The sequence below is a fragment of the Triturus cristatus genome, chromosome 8 (assembly GCF_964204655.1).
Source record: "Triturus cristatus chromosome 8, aTriCri1.1, whole genome shotgun sequence".
NCBI classification, from domain to species: Eukaryota; Metazoa; Chordata; class Amphibia; order Caudata; family Salamandridae; genus Triturus; species Triturus cristatus.
In genome coordinates this window covers 1667194060-1667220854 of record NC_140591.1, presented here as the reverse complement: position 1 = coordinate 1667220854, position 26795 = coordinate 1667194060, and the positions used below count along the sequence as shown (strand labels likewise).

The 26795-nt window shown below is 43.2% G+C and overlaps 1 protein-coding gene across 1 annotated transcript in view; it reads left to right on the top strand.

Annotated features, from left to right (window-relative positions):
• LOC146808533 (extracellular calcium-sensing receptor-like) overlaps positions 1-26578 on the top strand; it is a 51747-nt gene extending 25169 nt beyond the window's left edge. The window contains exons 5-6 of the mRNA XM_085623984.1: positions 12673-12796; positions 25638-26578. Coding sequence (XP_085480110.1) covers positions 12673-12796; positions 25638-26578 — 1065 coding nt within the window. The remainder of the gene's footprint in view (positions 1-12672; positions 12797-25637) is intronic.
• Positions 26579-26795: the final 217 nt, after the last annotated feature.

Sequence of the window (26795 nt, the reverse complement as noted above, 5' to 3'; positions counted from 1 at the left end):
ATTATAATTTTCAAAATATGTGTTTTTTAATGTTTATTTTGGTTTTATCACAATTTGTAATTATAATTTCGATATATATGTATATATCTTTATTTACATGCTATGATAATTTGCAAGAAATATGTTTAATATATGTTTTGATAGTTTGCAAATAGTCACAAATCCAACCTAAAAGATGGATGAAAAGTAATGAGATTTGCAATCCAAATGTAAAACTATGGAGGGATGAGATAAATGTGTTTCAGTCAAGTACGCCATGTAGTGAAGTGTGAGAAGAATCAGAAGAAAAATCTTCAACATTGACAGAATAACCAGGAGCAGTCTGTTGAAAAACAGGAGCCATAGTAGGCAGTTGAGATCAGGTAGACACCTCCAAAAATGGTTCACCATAAACATCTCTGTTGTTGAAGTAACAGTATCAAGCTGTATACTCACACCCAATGTACGACTTGTATTTTTAGCAGTAACTGGAAGCAACAATAGGTCATTTTCTGCCCTTCTGAGCCAGGGTGGTGGGAACAACATTGGTGTTGCTTAAAACTTGTAGAGGAATCTTCTATAGTTGAGTGAGAGGAGCCAGAGAACTAACCAGAAGTCCTCGTGGCGTACTGTGTAGAACTTGCCACATGATGCAAATTAACTTCATCAATGGAGACAAGTTGGTTGTCTTTACAACCAACACGCTGTGGCAAAATCAAAAGTCTTGTAACTTGAATGCCGAGGACTTGCACCGGTGCATGGCATGATGGGCCAAATTACTTATTTACTGCAATCTTCTCTTAAAAAAGTTCAGCAACATATGGAATTCACCCTGAATGTGCTAGTTGCACCTTCATTACAAAAGTGGTAGGCTTTTTGCAAAGGTCATTTGACCTCTTATCCCAGATGTCTTATAATTTATGTAAGGCAGCGAAATGTTCATTTATGTCAAAAGGTTTATCTGTCGCCACTGAGTCAGAACTGAGGAGAACCAGGGCAGAGCAGGGGGGACATGCATGGACTCCATGGCCGCATTGCCCTGGTGGGAGGTAGGAAGGCCCCCAGGGGTCCTAGAGGAGGGTGGGAAATATCAGGGAGCCTCAAAAAGAGCATTCAGTTTTAAAAATATGGCATCCATCCAGTTGGCAATGCCTTTAAGGTACTCTTAAAAATTGAGAAAGGCTGCTTCTGAATGTTTCCAGAATGAGAAAAGCAGCTACATGTCATCCGCATAAGATACTAGCTTCACTCCCCAGGTTTCAATAAGGGTGGCCAAAAGGGCCAAGTAAAGGTTAAAAAGCAGCAGGCTGAAGGTTTGGGAGAAGAGGAAAATGAGTGAAGTAAGACCCGCTGAGAGCATTCGTCTAAGAACAATCAAATCCAGGCCAGAACAGTGCCCAGAAAGCCAAGAAGGCTTAGGGTCTGATTACGGTTCCTGGTGGATGGGATACTCCCTGACAAATGTGACAGAGATCTCATCCGCCATATTACAAGCTCCATAGGATATAATGGAACATGCAAGACTGCGGACAGTATATCCATCACCTTTGCGATTGAGTATCCCATCCACCTAGATTGTAATCAGGCCCTTAATAGAGTGCCACTGCATCAAATGCTGCAGACAGGTCTAGAAGCACCACCATGGCATAGGCACCACCATCCAAGGTTTCACTGACACACTCTGACACTACCAATAAAGTCGTCTCCATGCTGTAGTGCATGCTGTATCCAGCACAGAAGCCAAATTGAGTGCATGAAGCGGAGCGCTTGCTTCCACGAAGAATGCAATTTGGTGATTTACCAATATTTCAAGATTTTTGCAGGTGTAGGCAGCAATGCAATGAGCCTATAATTGCTGAGCACATTAGGGTCCGCATTAAGCTTTTTAAGGAGTGGCAGCAGGAATGTCTTTTTCCAGACAGCGGAAAGATACCCGATTTCTGGGAGGTATTCTAAATTCCATTGAGAAAGCGATTTACAGTGTTCTGGCTTCTCTCGTGAACGTAAAGTTTTGGGATTTTTTTTCATCAAAGAAATCTGATAGGCTAGCACAGAGTGCAGGCAAAGGGTGAAAGGTGCTTTTCACCATTTCAGGGGTGATAAAGAATTGAATAATAATAAAAACTTCCCTGGAAGAGTTGGCCGCATTCATTATGTGCATACTAAAGTGCTCTCTCATACTATGCCACACGAGATTGCAGATGTTTTTTAGAGCTGCTTTGCAGAAAAGTTTTGCTATTGGGTCAAAAAAAATGAGGTCAGAAAAGAGGAGGAGAAAGTTTAGGGTAACCCTTCAATGAGGGCCATTTTCCAACATGGGTAAAAACATATTTTTAAATAAAAAAGGAAAACAGATCATACACTCATACAGAGGGGAACCACCATGTCTGGACACTCATTAGGTCACTAACTGAAAACGACCTGCAAGATTAGACTCTCAAGTACTGAGGAAACATTGCCATCTGTATTCTTTTGAAGGTAGAGAAAAGTTTAAAAAGTAGCAAAATACTTCTCTGAACATGTTGCTAATCCAATTAGAAAGATTAATTGAAATTGAATGTTATTTTCTCATTTTTCTTCCAGAGAAGAGCACCATGTAAAAGCCACATTCTGGATCCAAGGAATCCTGCTTTGACACAATAAGCAGCAATCTATGAGTTCAAAAAATAGAATAGAAAGAAAAATCTAAGAATATCATACAAAAAAATAAAAAAATACTGAACACTAACAAAGGTAAAAAATAACACCACAGATATAGTAACCAAATTCAATACTTAATGATGTTTCTTCCAAGTTAAGAAGGAGGTATTAAGCGAAGTTTAAAAAAAGCTAAAGTGACATTTTAATCCCAATGTTGCCAGAAAAAAAGCATAAAATATTATTAAACCTAATCCAAAATGTTTAAAGTATTTTTTCAAAACAGGGATATGCACTGTAGACAAATCTTCTTTGTTAAGTCAAAGAGAGGTAGTAGACTGCTTAGTCTCAAAGGCTGTGTGTATTGCAGAGAAAGGAAGTATAAAGACATGGCTCACAAGACATGTGTCCACCTGTTTCTCCTCTCACACATAGGCAGAGTCTGGGGACTCAGTGGAAAGGGATCCCCGAGCACTACTACATTGTCTCTGAAGTGGATCTAGAGGTCAGAAAAATAGTTGAAGAAAAGGGAAAACATGATAGCTACTCCCAGTAAAACCTTAGTTCCATTCCACAAAGAAGTATCACACAATATTCCCCCACATGTAGCAGAACAGCTCCATGGAATTACAGAATTAAAAAGAACAATAAACAGAAATAATGATTTGAGCTACATCGCGTTACTTTTGATTTATCAAGCCACGCAACACCACACAAGGTAGCCTTTGTGTCTCAATAATTCCAACTTAGTAGTTGTTGCACACTTTTGCCTCATTGCTTGGCACAATGGCAATGCAACGACTTGATAAATCTGCCCCATAACATTTAGTTAAAAAAATATAAATATATTAATTAAGTTTTAGGGTACAGGGATGGGTGTTTCACTGCGTTAGATTTTTAGGGAGCAGGCAAGGGTATTGCACCACGTTAGTATTTCATTTTTAGGGCTCCAGGATGGGTGTTGCAATGGTTTATAAATTTGTTTTCAGAACACAGAGATGGGTTAATACTTTTTATGGCTTACGAATGGGAGTGGTACTTGTTTAATAATTAGTTTTTAGGGTGCATGGATGTTTATTGCAGCAGATCAGTAATCTGTTTTTTAGTGTGCAGGGTTGGTTTTTGCCCTGGGTTAATGTTAGAAGGCGACCTCAGAGGGGCCCGGAGGGGGCCCTGACTGCCCTGTGACCCACCCTCGGGTATTGTAGCCGGCCACTGGCGGGAGACTCCTCAGGGGAGCAACCTCGCTTCTAGGATCGTACACTCGGCACCACACGACAGAGAGACACCACACGAGGAGTTCTTAAGAGCAAATCTTTATCAGATCGGAGTGGTAGGATCTTTATGATCAGCAAGACAAAATATATACAAGTAGAGCGCGGGCTCACAAAGTCTTGGAGGGGGGGTTAGGAGGTAGCGGGACAGTCTTTGGGGATAGGAATCAAATGCAGGAGCGTACCCGGTGCACAGCTCACAATCCTCGAGCTGGGGGATACGCTTGTTGTCGGGGGTCCGGCGGGACCACGAGAGTCTGCGGGAGCTGCGAGTCACTCAGCAGGGCTCAAGCACAAGTTCGGAGGTCTTATGATCTTCAGGGAGCCGCGAGTCACTCAGCAGGGCTCAAGCACAAGTTCGGAGGTCTTACGATCTTCAGGGAGCCGCGAGTCACTCAGCAGGGCTCAAGCACAAGTTCGGAGGTCTTACGATCTTCAGGGAGCCGCGAGTCACTCAGCAGGGCTCAAGCACAAGTTCGGAGGTCTTACGATCTTCAGGGAGCCGCGAGTCACTCAGCAGGGCTCAAGCACAAGTTCGGAGGTCTTACGATCTTCAGGGAGCCGCGAGTCACTCAGCAGGGCTCAGGTGTTTCCAAGGCGAATCTGCCGGACAGTCCCAGAGCACCCCTTGTTATAGGGCGACTCCTCTTTGATGTCCGGAGTCTGTGCAGGCAGGGGTCTTGTCACCTGGGGGTCGCTTGTTGGGGTTTCCTGCCATTGTCCTTTGATCCTTCCAGGGCCGGGTCGGGAGGAGTCCCAGACACCCAGCAGGCGTGGGGCCAGCCCTCGGGGAGGCTGGCAGGTCGATCGAAACCCACCTTCCCAGGGAAGCGCGGAGGTGTGATAGAAACTGCTCCTCCCTCTCTCATCCCAAGGGGAGCGCGATGTCCTCCAGCCGGAGTGGCGCCTCTAGGCCAGGGTCGCGCTGGGGCTGGGCGGCCATCTTGTTGCATGAAGTGGGCACGCGGGCCCGGTGTGGCCGAAAGGAGGAAGGCCACGGACGGGAAGTCCGGGTTGGGTGCGTGTGAGTTCTGGTGGGAAGAATCGGCTAGGCCGTGGGTTCGGGGGCTGGTGTGAGGTGCAAGGGTCAGGTCTAGCTATGTTACGAGTGCCGGGTCTAACAGTTAATCATTTGTTTTTAAGGCACAGGGATAGGTGTTTTACTGCATTAGTGATTATTTTTTATGGCACTGAGATAGGGAATGCTCCAGGTTAGTAATTAGTTTTTAGGGCACTGAGATGGCGATTGCTCCAAATTTGTTTTAAGCACGTAGGATTGGGTATTGCACCAGTTTTGAATTTGTTTTTAGGGCTCAGGGATGGCTATCGCACCATGTTAGTAATTTATAGGGTGCAGTGATAAGAGTTGCACCAGGTTTGTGATTAGTGTTTAGGGTGCAGGGTTGGGGACTTTACTGGATTAGTGAATTATTTTTAGCTCACTGCAATGGGTATTGTACCAGATTAGTGATTCGATTGTAGGGCTCCGGCTAGGTGTTGCGTTGGTTTACTACTTAGTTTCTAGGGCAAAGTTTGTAATTTTGCTCAGCCCGAGTTTTACAGGTTGCGGTGAACAGGTATTGCAGATGATTACTTTCACTCCTGCAAAGCAGTCCACAATATCCATGTCATCAAGGACTGGGTCCTTCCTAATTACAGGAAAGAAATGGCCCAAATTCTCTGCAATAACATGTCAAGGTTCAAGCCTTCAGCTCTAAACCCATCAAAGCAAACAGCAGAGATCAATTTCTCCTATCTCTGAATAAAGGCAAATAACACTATTGTTAGCCCTTGACTTCTCTGCTATTTATAATATGGTGGACCATTGCGACCAAAGGTTGTCCAAATGGATGGCTGTACCTAGACCTTATCTAGCATGTTCCAAATTCTTTCTCTCCAACTGCATTGGTTGTGAAAGCGAAACCAAAAAAACCTTCATTTTATGGACCATGTCGTCTATTGATTGAACAAGAGCTTCTTCAACATGAGAACAATACAAAACAGAATTCGGGTGTTTGGAGGAACAGGTTCCAAGTGCGCCATTTGATTGGTCCTCAGACCCGTTAGTATCGGACCACCTCTGTCAACCTCACTAAAAGTAAAGAATCTGATGATCCCTTTCAATGTAAATCATTGAAGTCAGTGGCCTACAGCACCAACCTGCCCCTCTCCATATGTTAATACTACTATATAAAATAATGTCACTACTCCATGCTAACTGCAGGGTGGAGCAAACGAGATCCCTCCTCATGGCAACCCTCACATTCACCACTATGTACACATATGATTGATTGGTTGTAAAGTACACAATAGACAGAGAGTATGTTTTTTAAACTTCATGCATCCACATAGCACAATATCTTCACCCACTTTCGATACAAAAATCATATCTAAGGTCCTGTTCCTTATTCACAGAGCCCATTATCTCATTTGTCCAGAATACATGCAGAAATTAGAAACCTTCCCTGTTAAACCAACTATCAACCATTAGCAGCTACACAAACCATCAACATGCAAAAACACTAAAAATGATCACAAGCATCACAAGATCACAGCTTCTCCATCTACAATTGTGAGTTATGTTACCCCACACCTCCAAATTATCTGCAGCTGCTCTGATTAACTGTGCAGGTGTAGAGGGCTCACAGACAAGCCTGACACAAATGGCCTAACTTGCCTCTGCACCCCAGTTCTGTGCCCTACTATTCAACTTACTGTCTCGAGTCAAACCTCCTGTCTCCTACCTAAATTAAAAAAAGAAATACCTGGCATTCTATCAATCTCTAACTCTAATGTCCAATCATTCTAAAAAAGACCTGGTGCCCCAAAACACAAACAACCACCTTCTGCAGTCACCCTCCATTCCCAGCCCAAATTAAAACAAAACAGGTGCCCTGCCACCCACCCTACCTTCTCCTTAATTGCTCCCTCCTCACCCAAGGAAATATAATATATGGCTTCCTGCCTCCCACCCCCAGACTCCTCTGTACCTTCTGCCTCCCTTCCCATTCTTAACCACACTGATAGCAGTTCTCTGAGAGTTGTGTCAGCACAGCCTGGCATTCCCTGAATGAGTGAGTCTGCAGGGACCACCATTGACAGGGGAGAAGGGATCTAGCAGAGGATAAATGCTGCTCTCATCCTCTTACCTCCCTCAGTGGAGACCCAACAGAACACAGGGTGTTCAAGCACTTCTTGAAAGGGATGTGAGCACAATGGAAAACCAACTTTTGTGTTGTCATGCCACAACATTGAATAACCAGATTCAGAATCCAGTATTCACCTCTCTGAAAGCCATCCACAACATGATATAACGCTGGTGTTGTAACTTCCCACGTTCCCCTCTTATTCCACTCGTTTCCCCCCCTCTCCTTGCCCTCCTTGGTATTTCCCTACCTTAGAACGTTGGAGAATCAAGCTCGTCTTCGAATGTTGTGAGCGTTTGTCTGTGAGCGGGCACTGAAGGATCCGGTCAATAAATACTCTCTTCTTCCAAGATCGCCTGAGAGTCCTTTCTTAACATTTTGGCGACGAGCTGTCTCACCGTGCTGGGGACGGTGGTGGATCCTTTCCCCAGTCTTCTTTTTGCCTGCTTACCTGCTGGGTCGTCTTCTGTTCTTCACCTCCAGAACCCATTCTCCAGCCACTGTTGGTCCGCCTGTTGTTCGATCCAGTTTCAGATTGGTGAGGTGATGGTCTTCATTCCCTGGTGAGTCCGCTCCATATTAGAGATCCCGCATCTCACTGGGAACCTTCTGACAGGGATGTAGTGCACCTTTCTTCGGGTGTGCAGCTCCGCAATTTCGGTGGGTTTGTTCTGTGTCCATCGGTCATTCCCCAGTGAGCTGTTTGTCTTCAACACTCCACAGCGCGACACAGCTTTGTTGAAGCCTTGTGGTAACTTCAACTTCTAGTGTTGTTTGGCGTTCCTACGAGTTCTTTGACAAACTCTCGGTTGCTGCGGCACTCTTCTTTGCGCAACGCCGCCTGGGAGTACTGCCTTGCACAGTCCGCCCTATCTTCCTGTCACGGATCTTTGCTGCCAAGCTTCTCGGGGCTCTCCTGGGCCTTTCTTCATAACTCTGCTCCGGGTGCCTCAGAACGCTCTTTTCCTCTCAAGGCTCCCGATGCTTCTGTGTGGAGCGGACGTTCCCGCCCCTCCCATGTGACTTGGGCCAAACTCCTCCCGCTTTCCCTTCAGCGGCCAAGACGCCTCATTCCTCCCAACAAGGAAGTTTGTCGTCCCTGCTATTGCCTGCCTGCATTTTCCGCTGACGGGCACAGCTTTACTAGCCTGCCGGCACTTCAGCACTGACAGGCACAGCTTCTGTTCTCTTCTATTGGCAACTGTGTGTTGGCACAGTTTCTTCAGGCACAGTTACCTCTGAAATTGCCTGCCTGCATGCAAATTCTTTGTCTGGCACAGTGTTATTAGCCTGCTGGCACCTCATTGCTGACAGGCAAAGCTTCTGCTATTCTTTCATTTACATTTGCATTTTGACATGTTTTTCTTCTGATTTTCTCATCGTCATGCTACATTGGATTTGACTTCATCCAACCTTTGTATATCATTGTATATCATTGTTGGCTTCTCGTTATTAGTGGTATTTTCAATTCCACTCTTTTTTTTTTTCTCTTCTCGCTTTCCCTTTATTCTCTGCATTCTTACTTAATTATTCTTCCCGTCTCCTTACAAATCCTTCCTTTCATCATTCATCCTTCCTCTGCTTATTATATGTTCTCTTCTTACCTGCCTTATTATTATTATTTATTTTTGCCCTCCTCTCCTTTGCTTTCTCTTTCTGTCATGTCTGCGTTTTCGATGTCACAACCTACATCATTTCTTGATGAGGCAGGTGATCCCCTCATTTCATGGAAAAAATGGGTAAATTAATTTGAGTCTTATCTTATTGCCATTGATGGTGACAGGTTTTCCGCAGTACGCAAACAACATGTTCTCCTGCACAATTTAGGGAAGCATGGTAGAGACATTTTTGATGACTTGCCTGATTCGGTAGTCGATAATGCAAATATTGATGCTGAGGGGGAGGGAGATGTTCAACATGATGTGCATCAATTAACCTTAAAAAAACTTGGAAGCTCAATTTGGTGAAAAAATTAATATTGTACTAGAGCGTCACAAGTTTTTTATGCGTGTTAAAGGAAAAAACGAAAAAGTCATTAATTATATATCTGTATTAAGGGCTTTAACTTCAACTTGTGATTTTGGAACTTTGACAGAGTCTCTTATTAGGGATCAGCTTGTCAGATGCACTAGTGATAAGAAAATACAAGAAAGACGTTTGGCGGAAGCCCCAGATTTAAAACACGCATTGACATTGCTAAGAGTATAGAACATATTGCATATTGTATGAATGAGATAAAAGAAGCAACTGAGGTCAAGCAAGTTTATGACGGTAATGTAAACAAAATCTCTAACAGAGACATCAAACATAAAGTCCCACTTACGGATTTTGCGAAGCAATTTGTCAATGGGAATAGACTTAAATGCTACAGGTGTGGTAACCCTAACCATTTGGCAAACAATGTGAAGTGTCCAGCGAGAAGTGTCACTTGTAGTAAATGTAAAAAAAAGGGGGCATTTCTCTAAAGTATGTCATGATTAAAACAAAATGTCACCCACATGATTACGATTGAACCAGCTAAAATTCTGGAAGCTGTTTTGACTAGACTCAGCAAGGCAGGTTTCACTACTCAAAGAGAAAAATGCAAAATTGGGGTGGAGTCTGTTGTCTACCTAGGCCACACAATTTCAAGTGATGGAATCAAACCTAAGTCCAACCTGGTTGACTCTGTTAAATTGGCTCCTGCTCCCACGAATAAAGAAGAACTTAATTCTTTCTTGGGTTTGGTTGAGTACATGTCCAAATTTGTCAAGAACTTTGCTGACCAAGTCCAACCCCTCAGAGAACTACTTGAAAAAGGAGTACCGTTTGAGTGGAATCACCAGAGTCAACACTTTTTACGCACATCAAGGAAGCCATTGCTAAAGCGCCTGTCTTGAGTGCATTTGACCCTAACGCAAAAACCACCTTGACTACGGATGCCAGCATGAAGGGTTTGGGAGCTTCACTTACTCAGCGAACAAATGGTCAAGAAAAAGTAATAGCATTTGCATCAAGAACATTAAAAGATGCCGAACTCAACTACTCCACAATAGAGAAAGAAGCCCTTGCATGTTACTGGGCCATAAATCACTTCAAATATGTTTTATGGGGGATTCCATTCTCATTGAAGACTGATCATAAACCTCTGCTCCCTTTGTTCACTACCAAACGTCTAGAATGTGCCACTCCACGTATTTCTAAGTGGGTACTGGGTCTTCAAGGCTTTAACTACTCCATGATCTATGTGCCAGGAACTGAAAATCTAGTAGCCGATTGTCTTTCAAGGCTCCCGTTGACCAATGAGAATCCTTCGTATAACCCACCTGATGAGACCATCCTCTCAGTCGAAATTCCAGCCATCAATAAAGAAGGATGGGAAAAATCCTTAAGGGATGACCATGATCTCTCTTTGCTTAAGAATACAATTTGTAAGGGTTGGCCTGAAACCATAAAAGACGTACCAGAAGCCCTCCGCAAGTTCTGGTTTGTGAGAGAGGAATTATCTATTGTAAAAGACCTTGTCTACAGGGGGAGTAGAGTCATTCCTCCAACTGACATGTATGAGCGCATTATCCAAATTGCACATGAAGGTCACCCTGGTAGGAACATGATGAAAAGCAAAATCAGACAAGACTATTGGTTTCCCAACATGGACTCCATAGTTGAGAACCGAGTAAAGAATTGTGTGGCTTGTGGAACCAGTGACAAAACCAAGGCCGTCCGGAAATCCCCTCTTTTGCCCGTGTCAATCCCCAACAAGCCCTGGGACAAGTTGGGTCTGGATATAATTGATCCTTTGAACCTACTCAGGCATTCTCAAAGATTCATGTTCGTTCTTATTGATTATCATTCCCACTGGATTGTAACGAGATGTGTTTCCTCCATTTCTACCACATCAGTGATGGAATTCTTGAGAGAAGCTTTCTCGAAGGAAGGCATTCCTAGTACTATAATAACTGACAATGGTGTTCCATTCACTTCAGACGAAACAAAGCAGTTTATGACCACACTATTCATTACACATCTCAAATCCCCGCTTTACTGTCCCAAAGCAAATGGTCTGGTAGAAAGGGCCAACAGGTTGTTAAAGGACACCATTCAACTTGCTTTGGTCACTTACGAACCGGTTGAAGACGCTGTTAGGAAAATCTTGTGGTCTTATCACACGACACCTAATGCAGTCACTGGGGTGTCCCCATTTATCTCTCTTAAGGGAAGGAACCCTGGTTCTAAACTCACACCCAATTGGCTTAATGGTGGAGCTCCTGTATGGGTAGACAGAAATTCTGCTTTAAGACAAGTAGAGAAACACCAACTAGATTATAAGTGCAGATATGACACTAAATGGGGTACATCTAACAAGAGTTGGAAAGAAGGTCAATGGGTGGTTGTCAAGAAACCCACGGTGTCCAGAGCCAAGATCTCCGTATTTTCAAAACCATTAAGGATAAGACGTGTACACAACAATACTGTAGTGTTGGAAGACGGTAGCACTTGGAGCATGGACAACATAGCTTGCTGTTCAAGAGTTATTGGTTCCACGTCTCCCAGTGGAGACTATCAAACATTTCTTCCACCACTGGTTTGGATCCCAAGGTGTCGAGGCCACGCCAACCACCTATTTGGCAAGCTGACTATGAAATGTAACTGCATGGATACTCCCTCTTTATGCTCTGGCACAGTTATTTCCAATTTTTCCTTTCTCTGTGTATCCATATTTCTGCTCGATTGTTGCAATTATTAATTTTGTTGTGTATTTATTCTTTTTCTCAACCCTTATTATTGGGGTACATATTTTCTGTTGCACCCATTTTAGTTTTGTCCTCCTTTAGCAGGGAGGTGTGTTGTAACTTCCCGTTTTCCCCTCTTATTGCCCTCGTTTCCCCCCTCCCCCTCCTTGCCCTCCTTGGTATTTCCCTACCTTAGAACGTTGGAGAATGAAGCTCGCCTTCGAATGTTGTGAGTGTTTGTCTGTGAGCGGGCACTGAAGGATCCGGTCAATAAAGACTCTCTTCTTCCAAGATCGCCTGAGAGTCCATTCTTAACAGCTGGTATATCACTGATAGAGAGTAATGTAACAAGCTAAGACTGTTCTTCACATAAAAGCCTTCACACCTCGTCTTTGAAAAGGCCGCATAGTTTCTTCTGAATAGCGAAGTCTGGGTTTGTTTGGGTTTGAGTGTAGTACAAAATACCGGGACATCTTTGAGCTCAATGTCTTCCTTTCAGTGGTTCTTTACATATAACCTCCCTGGAGGTTCCAAATCAGACTAAACGCTCAGTTTTGGATTCTCATTCCTGCATGCTCTGTGATCGTTAATCCATTCCTCTCGCTGGACACACTCTCTCTTCAAGACACTTTCTGTTGCACCTCTTACTGCACAATGCTCTATCTGTTTGTGATCATTTGAGTCAAAGAACTGTGTGACTTCAAGTCTAAAGTTTCTATCATTTTCTGAATTTACATTTCTTCTTTGCCTCATTTCTGCACACTTCTCATGCTCTCTGTGGTCCTTTCAATAAATCCTCTTTCTTTCTACTCCTCCTGTTGGGCACCTCTGTCCATGATCCTGTCCATTGATGCTTTAGGTGTCCTCTCTGAAGGTTCCACGCTCTTGTTATTTTCTTTTCAATTTCTCTTTGACCCTCCCCAGGTCCCGCGCTCCATCTGCAGTGAGAGCTGCATGGCAGGGTACAGGAAGGCTGCGAGAGAGGGGGAACCGCTGTGCTGCTTCGACTGTGTCCCCTGCTCCCAAGGAGAGATCAGCAGTGACACAGGTGGGATGGATGACTCCTGTTAAATGCGTAATTTAATGCCTAACAGGATTAGATGAGGGTAGTAAGGGAAACTTTAGCATTTAGGGGCAGGAAGTAGTGAGGGGAAGTGAGGGTAATTTTAAGGTTCAATGTTATGAAAGTAACATTGATGTTAAACTCATGTGATATATTACAATAAAAACATTGATCTCAAGGTAAAAAGTCAAGGTGTTAGATTCTGTCCCATTCTTGCCCCTTTAGAAGTAAGAGACTGAAATGTACCAATGGTATAGTTGTGTGCCCAATTACCCACAGGTGGGATAGGCGTTATCATCAGATTTATACACAGGCCCAAATTCATAAAGGTGTCATGCAATGCAGAGCACCACCCAAAGAGGCTGCGTTGTGTTGTGTGACAGGGAAAGATCAGCAGAGTGCCATCTTCACAGAGATACGGCTCTCTCCTCCCTCCCGAGCACCGGCGCTGATTTATGCTGCCATGCGCTAGTCCCACACCTTAGCACCATAGTGATAGGGTGTGTGCCTGAGTCTACTATAGGTTTTGTATAGGAAGGACCCTTCCTATGCAAAATAATTTGGCTAGACAAGTTTAAAATCTTTTCCTAATTTGTGTATGTGCTGCACAGCGCAGCACACGTGCAAAGTCGGAAAAGCAAGGAGAAATTAAAACATTTCTCATTTTAACGCCTGCTTTTCAGCAGCTTTGATTTTTGGCACTGAACCCAGTTTACTAATGTTACTAGATATGGTTTAGCATCAAAAAGCATGGGTGGTTGAACAGGAACACCCATGTGCCACCCATGTAATGCCCGTTTGATGCAAATTAACATGCTGCTTTACGTTACTTTTCCCTACAAACCAATGCAGATACCAACTTGCGTTGGTTTGCTAATTCCCCAAAAGTTTTAGCATTAGTTTAGCCTTATAAAAAAAACACTAACCCAGCGCTAAACCTTTGGAAATCTTGACCAACATGTTTACATTTCACACTTAAGAAGCGTGACCTTGAACTTAAGGGGTACTATTCAAACCAGTGCTTTTGCAAACGTATTCATTATGTCATTTAGAGAATGCTCCAGACATAATATTCTCTCACCTCTTGTGCAGGCACGTGTTTCACCCTTTTTAGTCAATGTGCCTGGATCTCTCTCTAGTAATAGAGAAATCAAGGGTATCCCAATATGTGAACTTGGGGTGGTAAGCTGTTTAGGGAAAACAGTGGTTCTGGTGTGGCCTAAAGGTCCATTCAGAAGTGACCCTGTGTGGGGCACTATGATTGAAATGTAAGAAGTTCATTTATTAAAAGGGAGCAGAAAGTAATATACAGAGGGGGTAATCTACCATTATATTGCAGCCACTACTACGACTTACTATGACTACGCATTTTTTACTTAGCAGAATCTTTTACTTTCCATGCTTTAAGTTTGCATGCTTCTACTTCGCATATACTGCTAGTTAGCAAAATACCGTTCGTTAGCAAAGTCAATTACTTTGCTGACTAGGGTGAAAGGAAGTAAATGGATTCTTTTAGATAGGATCTGTTTAGCAGTTTGTTTCCTAAAGGTAAGCAGATTGGGAGTGTGTGATCCTCAGTCATAGTCTTGATGTCTGACAGGAGAAGGGCTCATTCAATATGTTGGATTTTTTTCGTTTGATTGTCTCCAGGAGCAAATGAGGTTTTGTATCCAATCTCAAAACAAACTCTTGTGCTCTTTAATCTTATCAGACTTTGGTGCTAGCTGGCTCATCTTCTCAAATTGAACAACCCCCTTGTTGGAGCTTAGCTTGAGGGCTTACAGTTTTCTTATATCCCGTGCATCCAGAGTATGTCCTAGGAAGAAGAGATAGATCATTCACACTCACTTGATTAGGATAGAATGATCATAAAAATCAGTTAGGCAAATGGAGTTCTCTGCTCCTGGAATACAGATCAGGAGCTCAAGAACACGTTGGCAGGTGCAAGAAGTCATTAGATGGCAAGCCTTTCCATTAGTATGTTTTTGTTTCAAATAACGGAAGTACATTTGCAAAAAAGATATCTTTCTAAATAAGTTACAATATTTTAACATTAATTGATGAATGATAGAAATGATAAGAAAGACAACATTATAGAGGGAGTAAGAACCCAAAAGGGTAGAAAATCAACATTTGGATGACAATCAAAGATGGCAAACAACAAATGATAAAAGTAAGAATTAAATGTAAGTTTCATCAGTAGTAACAGGGCTATGGAAAATGACTTCCAATTATTTCACATAGTTTTTACCCCCATAAGACCTTGTAGAATCCGACACTTTTTGTGGTGATTTTTGGAACTCCCTCCTCATTGTTAAACAAATGTCATACCTAGCCAATTTGATTTCAGTAGCAGTCAGTGATCCTGTTAACATTTCCAAGCAATATTGCACCTACAAAATAAATGTAAAAGAATACAATTAGAATAAAAACTTGAATGCACCAAAAAATAAAAACAGCAGAAAAAAACTAAACCTTAATCAGGAATTAAAATGCTTCCTGTCCAGGCCATGGCTGATGGAAGACATCATGTTTCTACATGAGAGTGCACATTAATGGATAGAAGGCAAGCAGGTTTTTTGGTTCTATTATTTCAAATGAAACGACTGCTTCCTTGACAGTCCTTTAGTTTAGAGTGGAAGGGCTCTTACAATCCATGTAAGACAAGTAACTTTTCCCTGAACCATAACACAAGGTTCTCAAATGGGGATGACTGGCATTACAGGAACAATCCTATATTAATTCATGTTAAAAGGTAGTTTGAAGAACAAATGTGGGAGGTTGGGTGCAACAGTAAACCTATCAAAAATGTTAATTGTTTCTGGTGTAAAATAACAGCTGATTGACTTGTGTCAATCTGCCGAAATTCCACAGCAGTTTCCGTATAATAAAATAACTCAAGTATGTGGTCATAGTTTTAACCTATTGATAGCCCAAAACATTCTGCAACATTGTCAGATTTCACACAAAAAACCTGAACTGTGTAATAGAAAAGGCAGAAAAGGTCAGAACATCAAAGCAGGCCTTTGTGATGGGGAAAGAGGCAAACTGACAGTGTGTCTCATTACTGGAGATATATGTGCGGGGCATGCATGTTTCAGCAGACATTCTACTATTGGGTTTTCCTTTGGCTGTACAACCACTGCCAACATGTGATATTATGCTCTGCATTGGTGGATATATTTTGTTTATGTAATCCTTGAATTTACACCAACTTCACAATTCTTGATCCCTAGAAGCAATAACATATAAGGTTACAAAAGAAAGGTCACTTGCAATAGGCTCCAATGCATGAAATAGAAGAAACAAGAGGGTGATATAACAGAGCATTGTGAGCCCCTGATACACAGAGGGAGAAGCAAACTGAAACATTAAAGGGATTCTAGACCATCATTCAACTGTGTTTAAGGCCTCTGTTAATGAGGGCTTCAAAAAATGTATTTTGTTGCCACTATTTGCAGTCGTAATTACCCATTACTATCCTAGTGTTCAATTTAGACCTGGGAAGAATATCAACTTCAGCCCAGTCAGTTCTGAACTCTGGAAAAGACAATAAGTCTGCAATTGAGCCATGAAGCTGGGTGGTGAGCTGCTAGGATTGGAGAGCCTGGGCAGGATATTATCCTCATAGATCAGGGCCTTGTTCTCACCTGCACACAGGTATCCCTTTAGAAACCAAGGTTTGGCAGATTGCTACAGTTAGTGATTAGAGGGAAAGCAAGAAGACAAGTGGGTATACGGGACAATATTGTCGCATGACATTGGGCTGCAAAGTAATTTCAAGTTAAGGAACAAACACCAAAGATTTTTGCTCTTAAAGCAGCATTCAGCTGTCTGACTTTCGATCAGATACTCTAACCCTGATTAGCTGTCTCAAGATCTGAAGAAATGTACCCACATGATGTGGTCAAAAATGTCTGCAATTATTTAGAATATGATGACATCTTCTATACATCTTGCACCTTCACCAGCAGGTGCAAGAGGCTCCAGGGGTGATTTCTGGGGGAGAGTCCAGGGACTTTGCCTACTTGTGAATCATAAAAAAGTGCTGAAATCAACCTCCGGAGCTCCTTAGCCAGGATCTTGGATGGTCTTTTGAGAGCAATGTTAATAGGTTATATAGTGTGATGGCTGGCACACTGTGGATGATGTTTGCACGGCATGGGGATCAGCAATATCACAGTGGTGAGATCCAAAGAGTGATGCTCTCTGAAAACATCTTACAGCAGGAGTGTCAAACACGGCTTACATATGTTATTGTAGTCACTTCGCAAGTCGATCACTTATGTTATTGAATTCACTTCGCAAGTCGATCTCTCCTGGTCATTTATTGAAGGGAGGTTGAGATCATAGAAAACATTTCATCAGCAATGATATCCTCTCCCAAGATGTCTCTCCCATTGCTGGTCAACTTGGGCATCCCAATAGGGAAAAAGAATGATTTCTCTGAGGCTGTGGTATCGGATAGAAAGGCATGGTGCAGATCAGTGAAAAAGCAGCTAATGACTTTGTGATCTTGAGAGGGTGTGAGCAGATGGCACCTTGTTGAACATGAGTGGCAGAAATAGCTGAATTAACTAACATCTGCCTCGCTTGGACTGCTTGGAGGCACCTAGCTTTTCCACGGTGCCAGTAATGATGTCACTTTCTTCTATGCAAAGTGTATTTTGCTGTTAATGTAAAAACAGATTTTTGGACAAAGTTCCATTCTACAGGTTCTGAAGCAATTGGGGAGGGCGATGTTGATTGTAAAGGAGGGTGAGGAATTTGATAGATGACCCAGGGCAGCTGAGTCCAATACAGTAAGGCTTGTGAATGGTTTATTAGCCTCCTTTGTAAATGAACAATGAGAAGCTTCCGGCAGGAGGGTCCTGAAGGTCTGGAAGTAGACAATGTTTGTGCAGGTTCCAGGAGCTTGGAACAGAGTAATGTAATCTAACGACTGTGTCAATCTCCAGATACCTTGCACGTTGCACTACTCCCTTGCATTACACAGTCGTGCTCTGTCATTAGTACTTGCTGTTTCAAGTATGTCTGCCCTATCTATAGTTGAGTGAAGGGCCAGGCTATAAACTCAATCAATCCCAAAAGGAAAAAGACACATTTAACAAAACATCTGGACAGCAGCGAAAAAAAGTGTGATGTGAAGTTGTTCAGAGCAAACAATGAGACATCTACAATTAGGGCCCCTCCAAATTTTAAGACTCTAGCAGGTCAGAAATTGCCCAAAGAGGATGGCCATTCCTTATCTGTATGTAATATTAGCCAAAGTGGGGTGTGCATGTAGCGACTGGGTTGAATAATTAAGGCTGATCACTCTGGTCACACAATCTTGCCTTTTTGGGATTTCGGAGCTTATAAGTGGGTCTTCTGCAAAAGGGAATTTCAGGCTATATGGAGGTCAAATAACACAGATACTACGGCACAGGGCAGGGACTGGAGTAGGTAATATGGATGGTCTTCCCTTTTGACGAATGTGTGACTATAAAGGACCCTGCCTCCTCTGTGACCATGATGCTGGTATCCCCTATAATCTAGGGTTGCAAGTTTCTACTTAATTACTAATAGGTAGGGTAGTGTGGTAGGACATATGTTAGGAATCCTCCTTGAACAACCTAGTTATTATTATTATTAATTTATATAGCGCTGAATAACCCCAAAGGGGTATCTCTGCGCTTAGGACGGAGGGCAGCAGCCAGGACAGAGGGGATCAGAAGAGGTGAGTTTTCAGAAGCTTCCTGAACTGAGAGAGGCTCTGGCAGTTGCAGAGCTGGAGGGGCAGCTCATTCCAGAAAGCAGGGGCAAGGTGTGAAAAAACGTTGCTACCGCTGCGCACTTTTTTAATTCTAGGGGTGCAGAGGAGGAGCTTGGAGCCTGATCTAAGAGGCCGTGAGGGGATATACTTGATAAGTTTAGCAGAAAGGGAGGAAGGCCACTGTTCATTAAGGGCCTTGAAAACAATACAGCCTATCTTAAATTTTACCCGCTTTCTCACAGCGAGCCAGTGAAGTTTTTTAAGGAAGCCGTTCTAGGTGGGGCGTTTGCTACAAGACGGCCAGCCGTGTTCTGTACAACTTGTAGCTTGTTTAAGGAGGCTTTGTTGCTCGCTGCTAACAGTGCATTACAATAGTCCATCCAGTTGACTTAGTACCAGAGCTTGCATCAATATTTTTTTGGTAGAGAAAGGTAACAGGGGGAAGATCAAGCTAAGTAGACTGAGGGTGTAGAAGCAGGTGCCAGCAGTGGTTTTGGCGTGAGCATCAAGAGTGAGGTTCTGGCCGATCCTGATGCCTACATATTTTACCACTTCCTTAGGAGATGGGGCCTTGCCCAGCTCCTCTGGCCACCAACTTGGAGTCCAGCTTATAGCTGCTCCTCCAAACAACATGACCCCGATTTCTCACATTTAGTTGGAGGAAGTTAGTCCTCATCCAGGCAGCAATGGTCTTCATGCCTTCAGAGAAGATGAGTTGTATATCTGGTCTGTTCTTATCAAAGGTGAGGAGGAGCTGGGTGTCGTCCGTGTATGAAATGGGATTGAACCCTAGGTTCCTCATAAGTTCAGCCAAGGGGGTAACATAGATGTTGAAGAGAGTGGGGCTTAAACAAGAGCACTGCGGGACCCCCTTGGTAACTTTGGTGGTTTTTTATCTAAAAGTCCCCAGAGTGACCGTCTGGGTTCTATCAGTAAGGACGTCCGTCATCCACTTCAGTGCAAGCCCCTGTACCCCAATGTCTCAAAGTCTCTCAGTAGGATCTGATGTGAAATGGTGTCAAATGCTGCCGACAGGTCAAGCAGCACCAGAAGTGCCACCTGACCACTGTCCAGGGCCATTCTGATGTTATCAATTACCTCAATTAGAGCAGATTCGATACTGTGCTTGGCCCGGAAGCCTGGCTGGGAGACATCAAGGCAGTGAGAGGTTTCGATGAAATCAGACAGATGTCTGTTTATATGTTTTTTATGGGGCGGTAATTAGAAAGCTCTGTAGTGGATATCTTGGGCTTTTTGCTAATAGGAACAACTTGAGCAGCTTTCCATTCTAGAGGGAGTCTGCCTGTACTCAGGGAGCTATTAAGGATGGAACAGATGGGTGTGGCTAGCTGTGCGGAAAATCTAGATGAGATTTTAGCAGGGATGATATCAAGGGGAGAACCCGATTTGGTTTTGGTAAGAAGGGATACAACTGCTGCTGAAATGAGAGGGGAAGCAGTGGAGCTGTGAGGTATTGTTGGGGGGGCTGGGATATCCTGCTGTAGAATGGGGAGAAGTTATATTGGACGAGATCATTTTCTGGTATATGTCTTCAATTTTTTGGTTGAAGAAGGAGGTTACATTGTCGCACAGTGGCTGTGACGGAGATTCCACAGTTTCGCAGGCTCTGGGATTCGTGTAGGATTTTAGGATCTGGAAGAGGGTTCTGGAATTGTTCCCAGCTTGCTCCAGTTGATGAGTGATGTGTAGCTTGCGGGCGGATTTAATATTTTTATGATAGGAGGACAGTCCGGCTTTATAGCTCTCTTTATCTTGCCCGCTGTGAGAGAGTCGCCATGTCCGCTCTAGTTTTTTACACAGTCTCTTTTCAGTTCATAAGGCTGGGGAATACCAGTTAGTGGGGGTGGGTTTAGGGAAATGGGTCTGTGGCTTCATAGGGGCCACTTTATCTATAGTGTTTAAAATAATGGAGTTAAAATGGGCTAGTTGTTCTTCTACCTCATAAGTGCCAGTGTCGATGTCCCAGGAACAAAAAGGGGACATGAGTTGATCGGGCTTCATTTTGTGCCATGGTCTATACCAGCGATTGGTGTGAAGTGTTGGGGTGGGAAGGTTTCTAGGACTCATGAGTTGGAAGTTCACCAGAGAGTGGTCAGACCAAATCAGAGGGCATGTTTCCCCGCAGAGGATGTTCGGGGAATTGAATAGGATGAGATCTAAAATGTGCCCAGCTGTGTGGGTAGGATCGTTGTTGATCTTCAAGAGACCGGTAGTGGCCAGGTCTTTTAGGCAAGCAGTGGCTTCACGGTTGAGGGCATCTTCACTATGAATGTTGAAATCCCCCAGGAGGAGGAAGTTACAGGTAGTAATAACATGTGGAGAGATGAATTCCAAGAATTGGCTAATGAAACCTAGTAGCGGGCCTGGGGGGTCTATAAACAAGAGTCCCTTTCCAGCTATGTTGGGGGTGAAGGTCAAGTCTGAAGATACGGCATTCTATTTCATTAGTGCATAGCTGGTCTAAAATAGAAATGGGTATAGAATAATTGTGAATTAGAGCTATCTCGCCCCCTGCTCGTCCTGTCCTGTCTAATTTTTGGATGCGGTATCCATCCGGTAATGCCAGAGCAATAGCGGGGATTGAGGAAGGTTTGATCCAAGTTTCCATGAGGAATCCAATGTCAAGATCTTTTTCGGTTAAAAGATCCCATATATTAGTAGCATGTTTGGGGAGGGATCTGACATTAGCTAGGAAGCAGTTCCAGCCTGTGATGTTAGATGGTGACTGGGCACAGCTATGAGGAATATTCCTAAGTGACCCAGAACTAACGCCTGTAACGGACAGTTCAGGGAGTAATTCTGAATCAGGGGGGGCAATGCTCTGATATCTGCAAACCTTGCAAAAAAAAGGGCCTTCAGGTAAGCTATCTGAGTGCACTCTGTGTTCACACAGGTTGTATCTAATCCTGAGCAGCTCGTCTCGTGTATAAGAGCACCATGGACTCGTAACCTTTAAAATGTATGAGAGCAAACTAGCAGGGGTCCTGGCGTGGACGGGCGCAAGCAGGCTTGCCTTAGGCTCGCCTTCGACACACCAGCGGCGCGCCCACTGTGCGCCCACTGCGCATATCCGCTGCGCATCTCGCCAGCCATCGACTAAAGTAGGATTCGGCCAATAGACCGTCACCCTCCTTTCCGGTCTCTGCAGGGAGTACCCCTGGTCGCGTCCATCAGCACTATCTCCGTCCACTCAACAGGCGAGCCTGCGTTGGACCAAGGAGAAGTGCTTGGATGGCGGCGGAAGGTAGGAAATAGGGTAGAAAAACAGTGCGTTTTAAAAGGGTTTCTTGGGTAAACGCAAATAGCAAACTGCAGGGTGATTTAAAAAGTAACTGATCGTAGATCCTTTACCAGGAATCACTATGGTGGAGAGAGGCTTTTCTGGCGTATAGTGTGTCCACTGCGCGTCTCACCAGCCATCGACTAAAGTAGGTTTTGGCCCTCCTTTCCGGTCTCCGCCAGAAGTACCCCTGGTCGCATCCGACAACACTATCTCCCTCCACTCAATGGGCGAGCCCGCATTGGACCAAGTAGAAGTGCTTGGATGGCGACGGAAGGTAGGAATTAGGGTAGAAAATCTGTGCATTTTAGAAGGGTTTCTTGGGTAAAAGCAAATAGCAAAGTGCAGGGTGATTTAAAAAGTAACCGATCGTAGATCAGATACCAGGAATCACTATGGTGGAGAGAGGCTTGTCTGGCGTATAGCGCGTTAGTTAGTCTGAACAGGAGATTATTTAGGAATATTTCACCCATAGGGATCTACACGCCCTGACGAAAGCCCCAGATCGTATATGCAATTAATGATGGGCAGAAACATTTTGGCAAGTAGTTGGTTGTGAGTCATTGTACTCTACTACCCTACCTATTTTGATTTTAACCATACCTAGTGTTCCAGTAATAAAGGTATTTTCCCCTTGGCACACCAAGGTATTTTTAAATATTTAGCTGGATCCCCTGTCATTTGGTGCTTTCCAGTAAGATTTATGTAAGAACTCCCTCCTATCTAGTCAGTCTTCGAGGAGGTTGAATCCGTCTTGGTGGTATTGTCCTACCAGGGTGCCGAGAGGATTCCTATGATGAAGCATGACACTAAAAAGTGTGTGAGGGGAGAGGAGTTGGCCTAACTGTTAGGGTGCTCGACCTCGGACCTGGGAGAACTGGGTTTGAGTCTCGGTAACGACGCTAAACCTCCAGTGATTCTGGGCAAATCACTTAATATTGCCGTGCCTAACAAAAAAAATAAAACAAATGTGTGTCCTTATGTAACGTAACTGGTGTTATGTAAAGCGCTTTGATACCTGATTGGATTCGGGTCAAGTTCGCGCTATATAAAACTCTGCTAAAAAAAATAAAAAAATCTTCCATTGATGATGACATTCCACAGATGGTAATCTAAGGTTTAAGTTTTGCTCAGTCTATATACGTGTCAGACCCAATAATCTTGGAGCACTAAGTACACAGTTCTTCAAACCACTGTCACTGTATACTTATGTTGTGTTAGACAGGTATCTTTTCTTCTTTATATAATGTGATAAATCAGTTGCATTTAATAAAATAGAAGAATGGGCTTAGGGAAGCCGAGCAATGGCACCCTGTGATGCCTGTGCATGGATGGAGTAAGCCATAGTTATAGTGTCTTGGAGGCCTAAACTTAGGGAGTAGGAGACTTAAACTGGAGAAAGGGTGTTAATGACTGAGAAAGAGGCATTAGTTAGACTACAGGGTGTCAAAAGCCAAGGTCACCACTCTCTCAAGTTCCCGGAAGGAATCTTAGTGTTTGCTTCTGACTGTGAGGTCTGAATAATGTAGAGCAGGTAGAATAGGAACAACACATTTTATTCGCTTTGGCGTAGATGAATTGATATAACAAGGAGCAAGGGATGATGTCTCAAAGTGAATGCAATCAAGGGGTGAGGTGAGGAGCAGGAAGGTAATCTTTGCTTATAAATCCTATCTCTGACAAATGCGTTCATGATGTAAATGAGGCCATCATTAGAAGAATGCTGCCTTTTGGAGAGTGAGGCTAGGCGCCACTTCCCTGTCTCTGCTGTTTCGGCTTTGATGATATGTCCATGCAAATAGAGATTACTGTGCCCAGGAAATGTTTCCCCTCACATGGGTAACATTATTTATGTAAGCTGCAGATAAGCTCACCATCTCTGGTGGCTCCAGCACTCCCAAAGCCAGGACACAATGAGACTGCAGATGAATATGTAATGTCACAACGCATGCAATTACAACGCATGCTTTTACAATGCAGTCTTTACATCGCAACTACCATTACATTGCATGATTTTACAACGCATGCCATTACAACACATTTTTTTAAACTCCCATTACAACGCATTCCATTACCATGCATACCATTACAATGCATAAGATTACAACGCATAATACTTTTAGGGCAACAGTAGGGTAAGGGTTGGATAGTGTAGGGGCAAAAATTACTATTACCACTCCAGTGAGCGCAACAGTAGGGAAAGTGATGGATAGGGTAGGGGTAAAAATTACTATTCCGATGTACCCCAAAACCCATACCTACCCTAATACTAAAAAATCTCCATTACCTACCTTATAATGCGTTGTAATGGCATGCGTTGTAATGGTATGTGTTGTAATGGCATGCGGTGTAGTGACATGCGTTGTAATGGCATGATTTGTAATGGCATGCGAAGTAAATGCAGTTGCATTGTAACAGTTGCGTTGTAAAGGTAGGTCGTTGTAATGACTGCGTTGTAATGGATGGGCCCCCTGCAGACAAAGTAGTATCAAAAAATAAAAACCAAGGTAGCAGACCTCTTCCATCTCTGTACCTATGGTCTGGAACAACATCCCAGAATCCATTATGACTAAAAATCTGACTTTACCATTTCAGAGGGTTTTAAATTGCAATTCTTTAGACATTAAACTTGACCTATCATCCTGCTCCCAATTGGAAGTTATCACTTATTAAATGTAATACGGCGACCCAATGCTATCCTACGGGAGAGCTAGGCCTTGCAGTAATATAAGTCAAACTTCTTGAATACACTGCTTTCTGCCCTCCGGGCTGTTCAGGCCTACATTAGGGATGGGAGATAAGCATTAAAAAAGAAGATTTGAGCCCAGGAAAAGGTTTACTTTCCAAGGTCGAAATTACAGCTTAAAACTTCACACAGAGGCTGCCATGGCAGGCCTGAAAAATGTTGAAGGACTACTTAAGTGGGTTCCAAAATATGTGCTGGAGGCCCCTTAGTAACATTTAATTCACAGGCCCTGGGTACATTTAGTACATTTGGTACCTCTTTATGAGGGGCTAAGAAGTACATTAAATATGCCAGTTGGTTGTAGTCCAATTCAATCACGTTTAAAGTAGGGAGCACAAGTGCTTTAGTACTGGTCAGCAGTGGTAAAGTGCACAGAGTCCTAAGGTCAATAAAAATGAAATCAGCAAAAGTAGGAGGGATGAAAGCAAAAGGTTTGGGGGAAGCCCACCCTAAGGCTGACAGGTCTAACACCAAGCATCCATTTATTTACATGTACACCTTAGTCTAAAATCGGCGCTATGAGGGTTTAAAAGGATTGTGTGTGTCTGTGCTGCTTCAGGATGGTGGCTCTTACTCTATAAATATATATGATCTATTGTTATTTAACTTTCAGGTGTACGTTATCAAATGTCTATTGCATGTATTTATATTATGTTTCCAGAAAAGGCACTCTATACCGCAGCTGTATGTTATTTTTAGATAGATGTGCAAAGTTAAATACTATTTAGGCAAAATATAATAAATGTTTTTGATTCTAAGTGATAACAGAGAGTAATAGACATTTTCTTGAAATCTTGTTGCTGATTTAAAATCTATGTCTGAGTTGAAATAACATTTGGTTGACAGCAGCACTTAGAAAAAGTATTTATTCTCTATGTACTATCTACTGTAAAGGATCACTGCCAACCAGTTTAATAATCTGGAAATATAACACAATGTCTACACCTTGCCACTGATGTTTTTTTGGTGGAATCAATTCACTGATGATATATCCAAAACATGTAAATGCCCATTTTTGTTTCAGATACAGTGAAATGCTCCAAATGTCTTGAAAACCAGTGGCCGAATGAGAGACGTGACCAATGCATTCAAAAACTGATTGAGTTCCTAGAATTCGATGAACCACTGGGTTTAATGCTCACACTCTCTGCAGCAATCCTATCCCTACTCACTGCATTGATCCTGTTCTTCTTCATCAAGTACAGAGACACTCCTATCGTCAAAGCCAACAATCGTGGGCTCAGTTACCTGCTGCTCGTTGCCCTCATGTGCTGTTTTCTGTGCTCCTTCATATTTATTGACCGTCCCAGAAAACTCACCTGCATGCTGCGCCAGACTGTCTTTGCAGTAATCTTTTCCATTAGTGTTTCCTCTGTTCTGGCTAAAACTGTTCTTGTTGTTCTTGCCTTCAAGGCTACACATCCTAGCAGCTCTGCCAGGAAGTGGCTGGGGTCAAAGTTGCCAGTTTGTATCATTTCCTTCTGCTCATTGGTGCAAATCCTAATATGTGTTACATGGATGGTAAAGTCACCTCCATTCCCAGAAAGGAACATGGCATCTAGTAAAGAAAAGATAATATTTGAGTGTAATGAAGGAGACACCTTCTTCTTCTACTGCATGCTGGGATACCTGGGCCTCCTGGCCACAGTCAGCTTTATAGTGGCCTTTGTCTCAAGGAATCTCCCTGGAAGCTTCAATGAGGCCAAGCTGATCACCTTCAGTATGCTGGTGTTTGTCAGTGTGTGGATCTCCTTCATCCCGGCGTACCTGAGCACGAGGGGGAAGTACATGGTGGCCGTGGAGGTGTTTGCCATAAATTCCTCCAGCCTGGGACTGCTTGGATGCATATTCTTTCCAAAATGTTATATTATTGTCATGAGGCCTGACAGGAACACAAGGGAGCATCTAGTAGGGAAACACCACGTTCCTAATAAATGTAAAAAAGGTTATGATGTCCTGAGCTAATGCTTAATCAGCTGTGGAGTATTATGGGAAATTGAGTGGCCATTATGGAGAACTGAAATTATGCAAATTTGGTTTGAAATCATCCATCCTTGGACTAAGAAACAACTGAGAAAGACTAGAATTACCAAACACACAGCGGAAACGGCAGCTGCAAAATAGAGAGTGTTTCAGATTCTTTGAATCATCTCCCTCTAATAATAAATGGATTTATATTGGA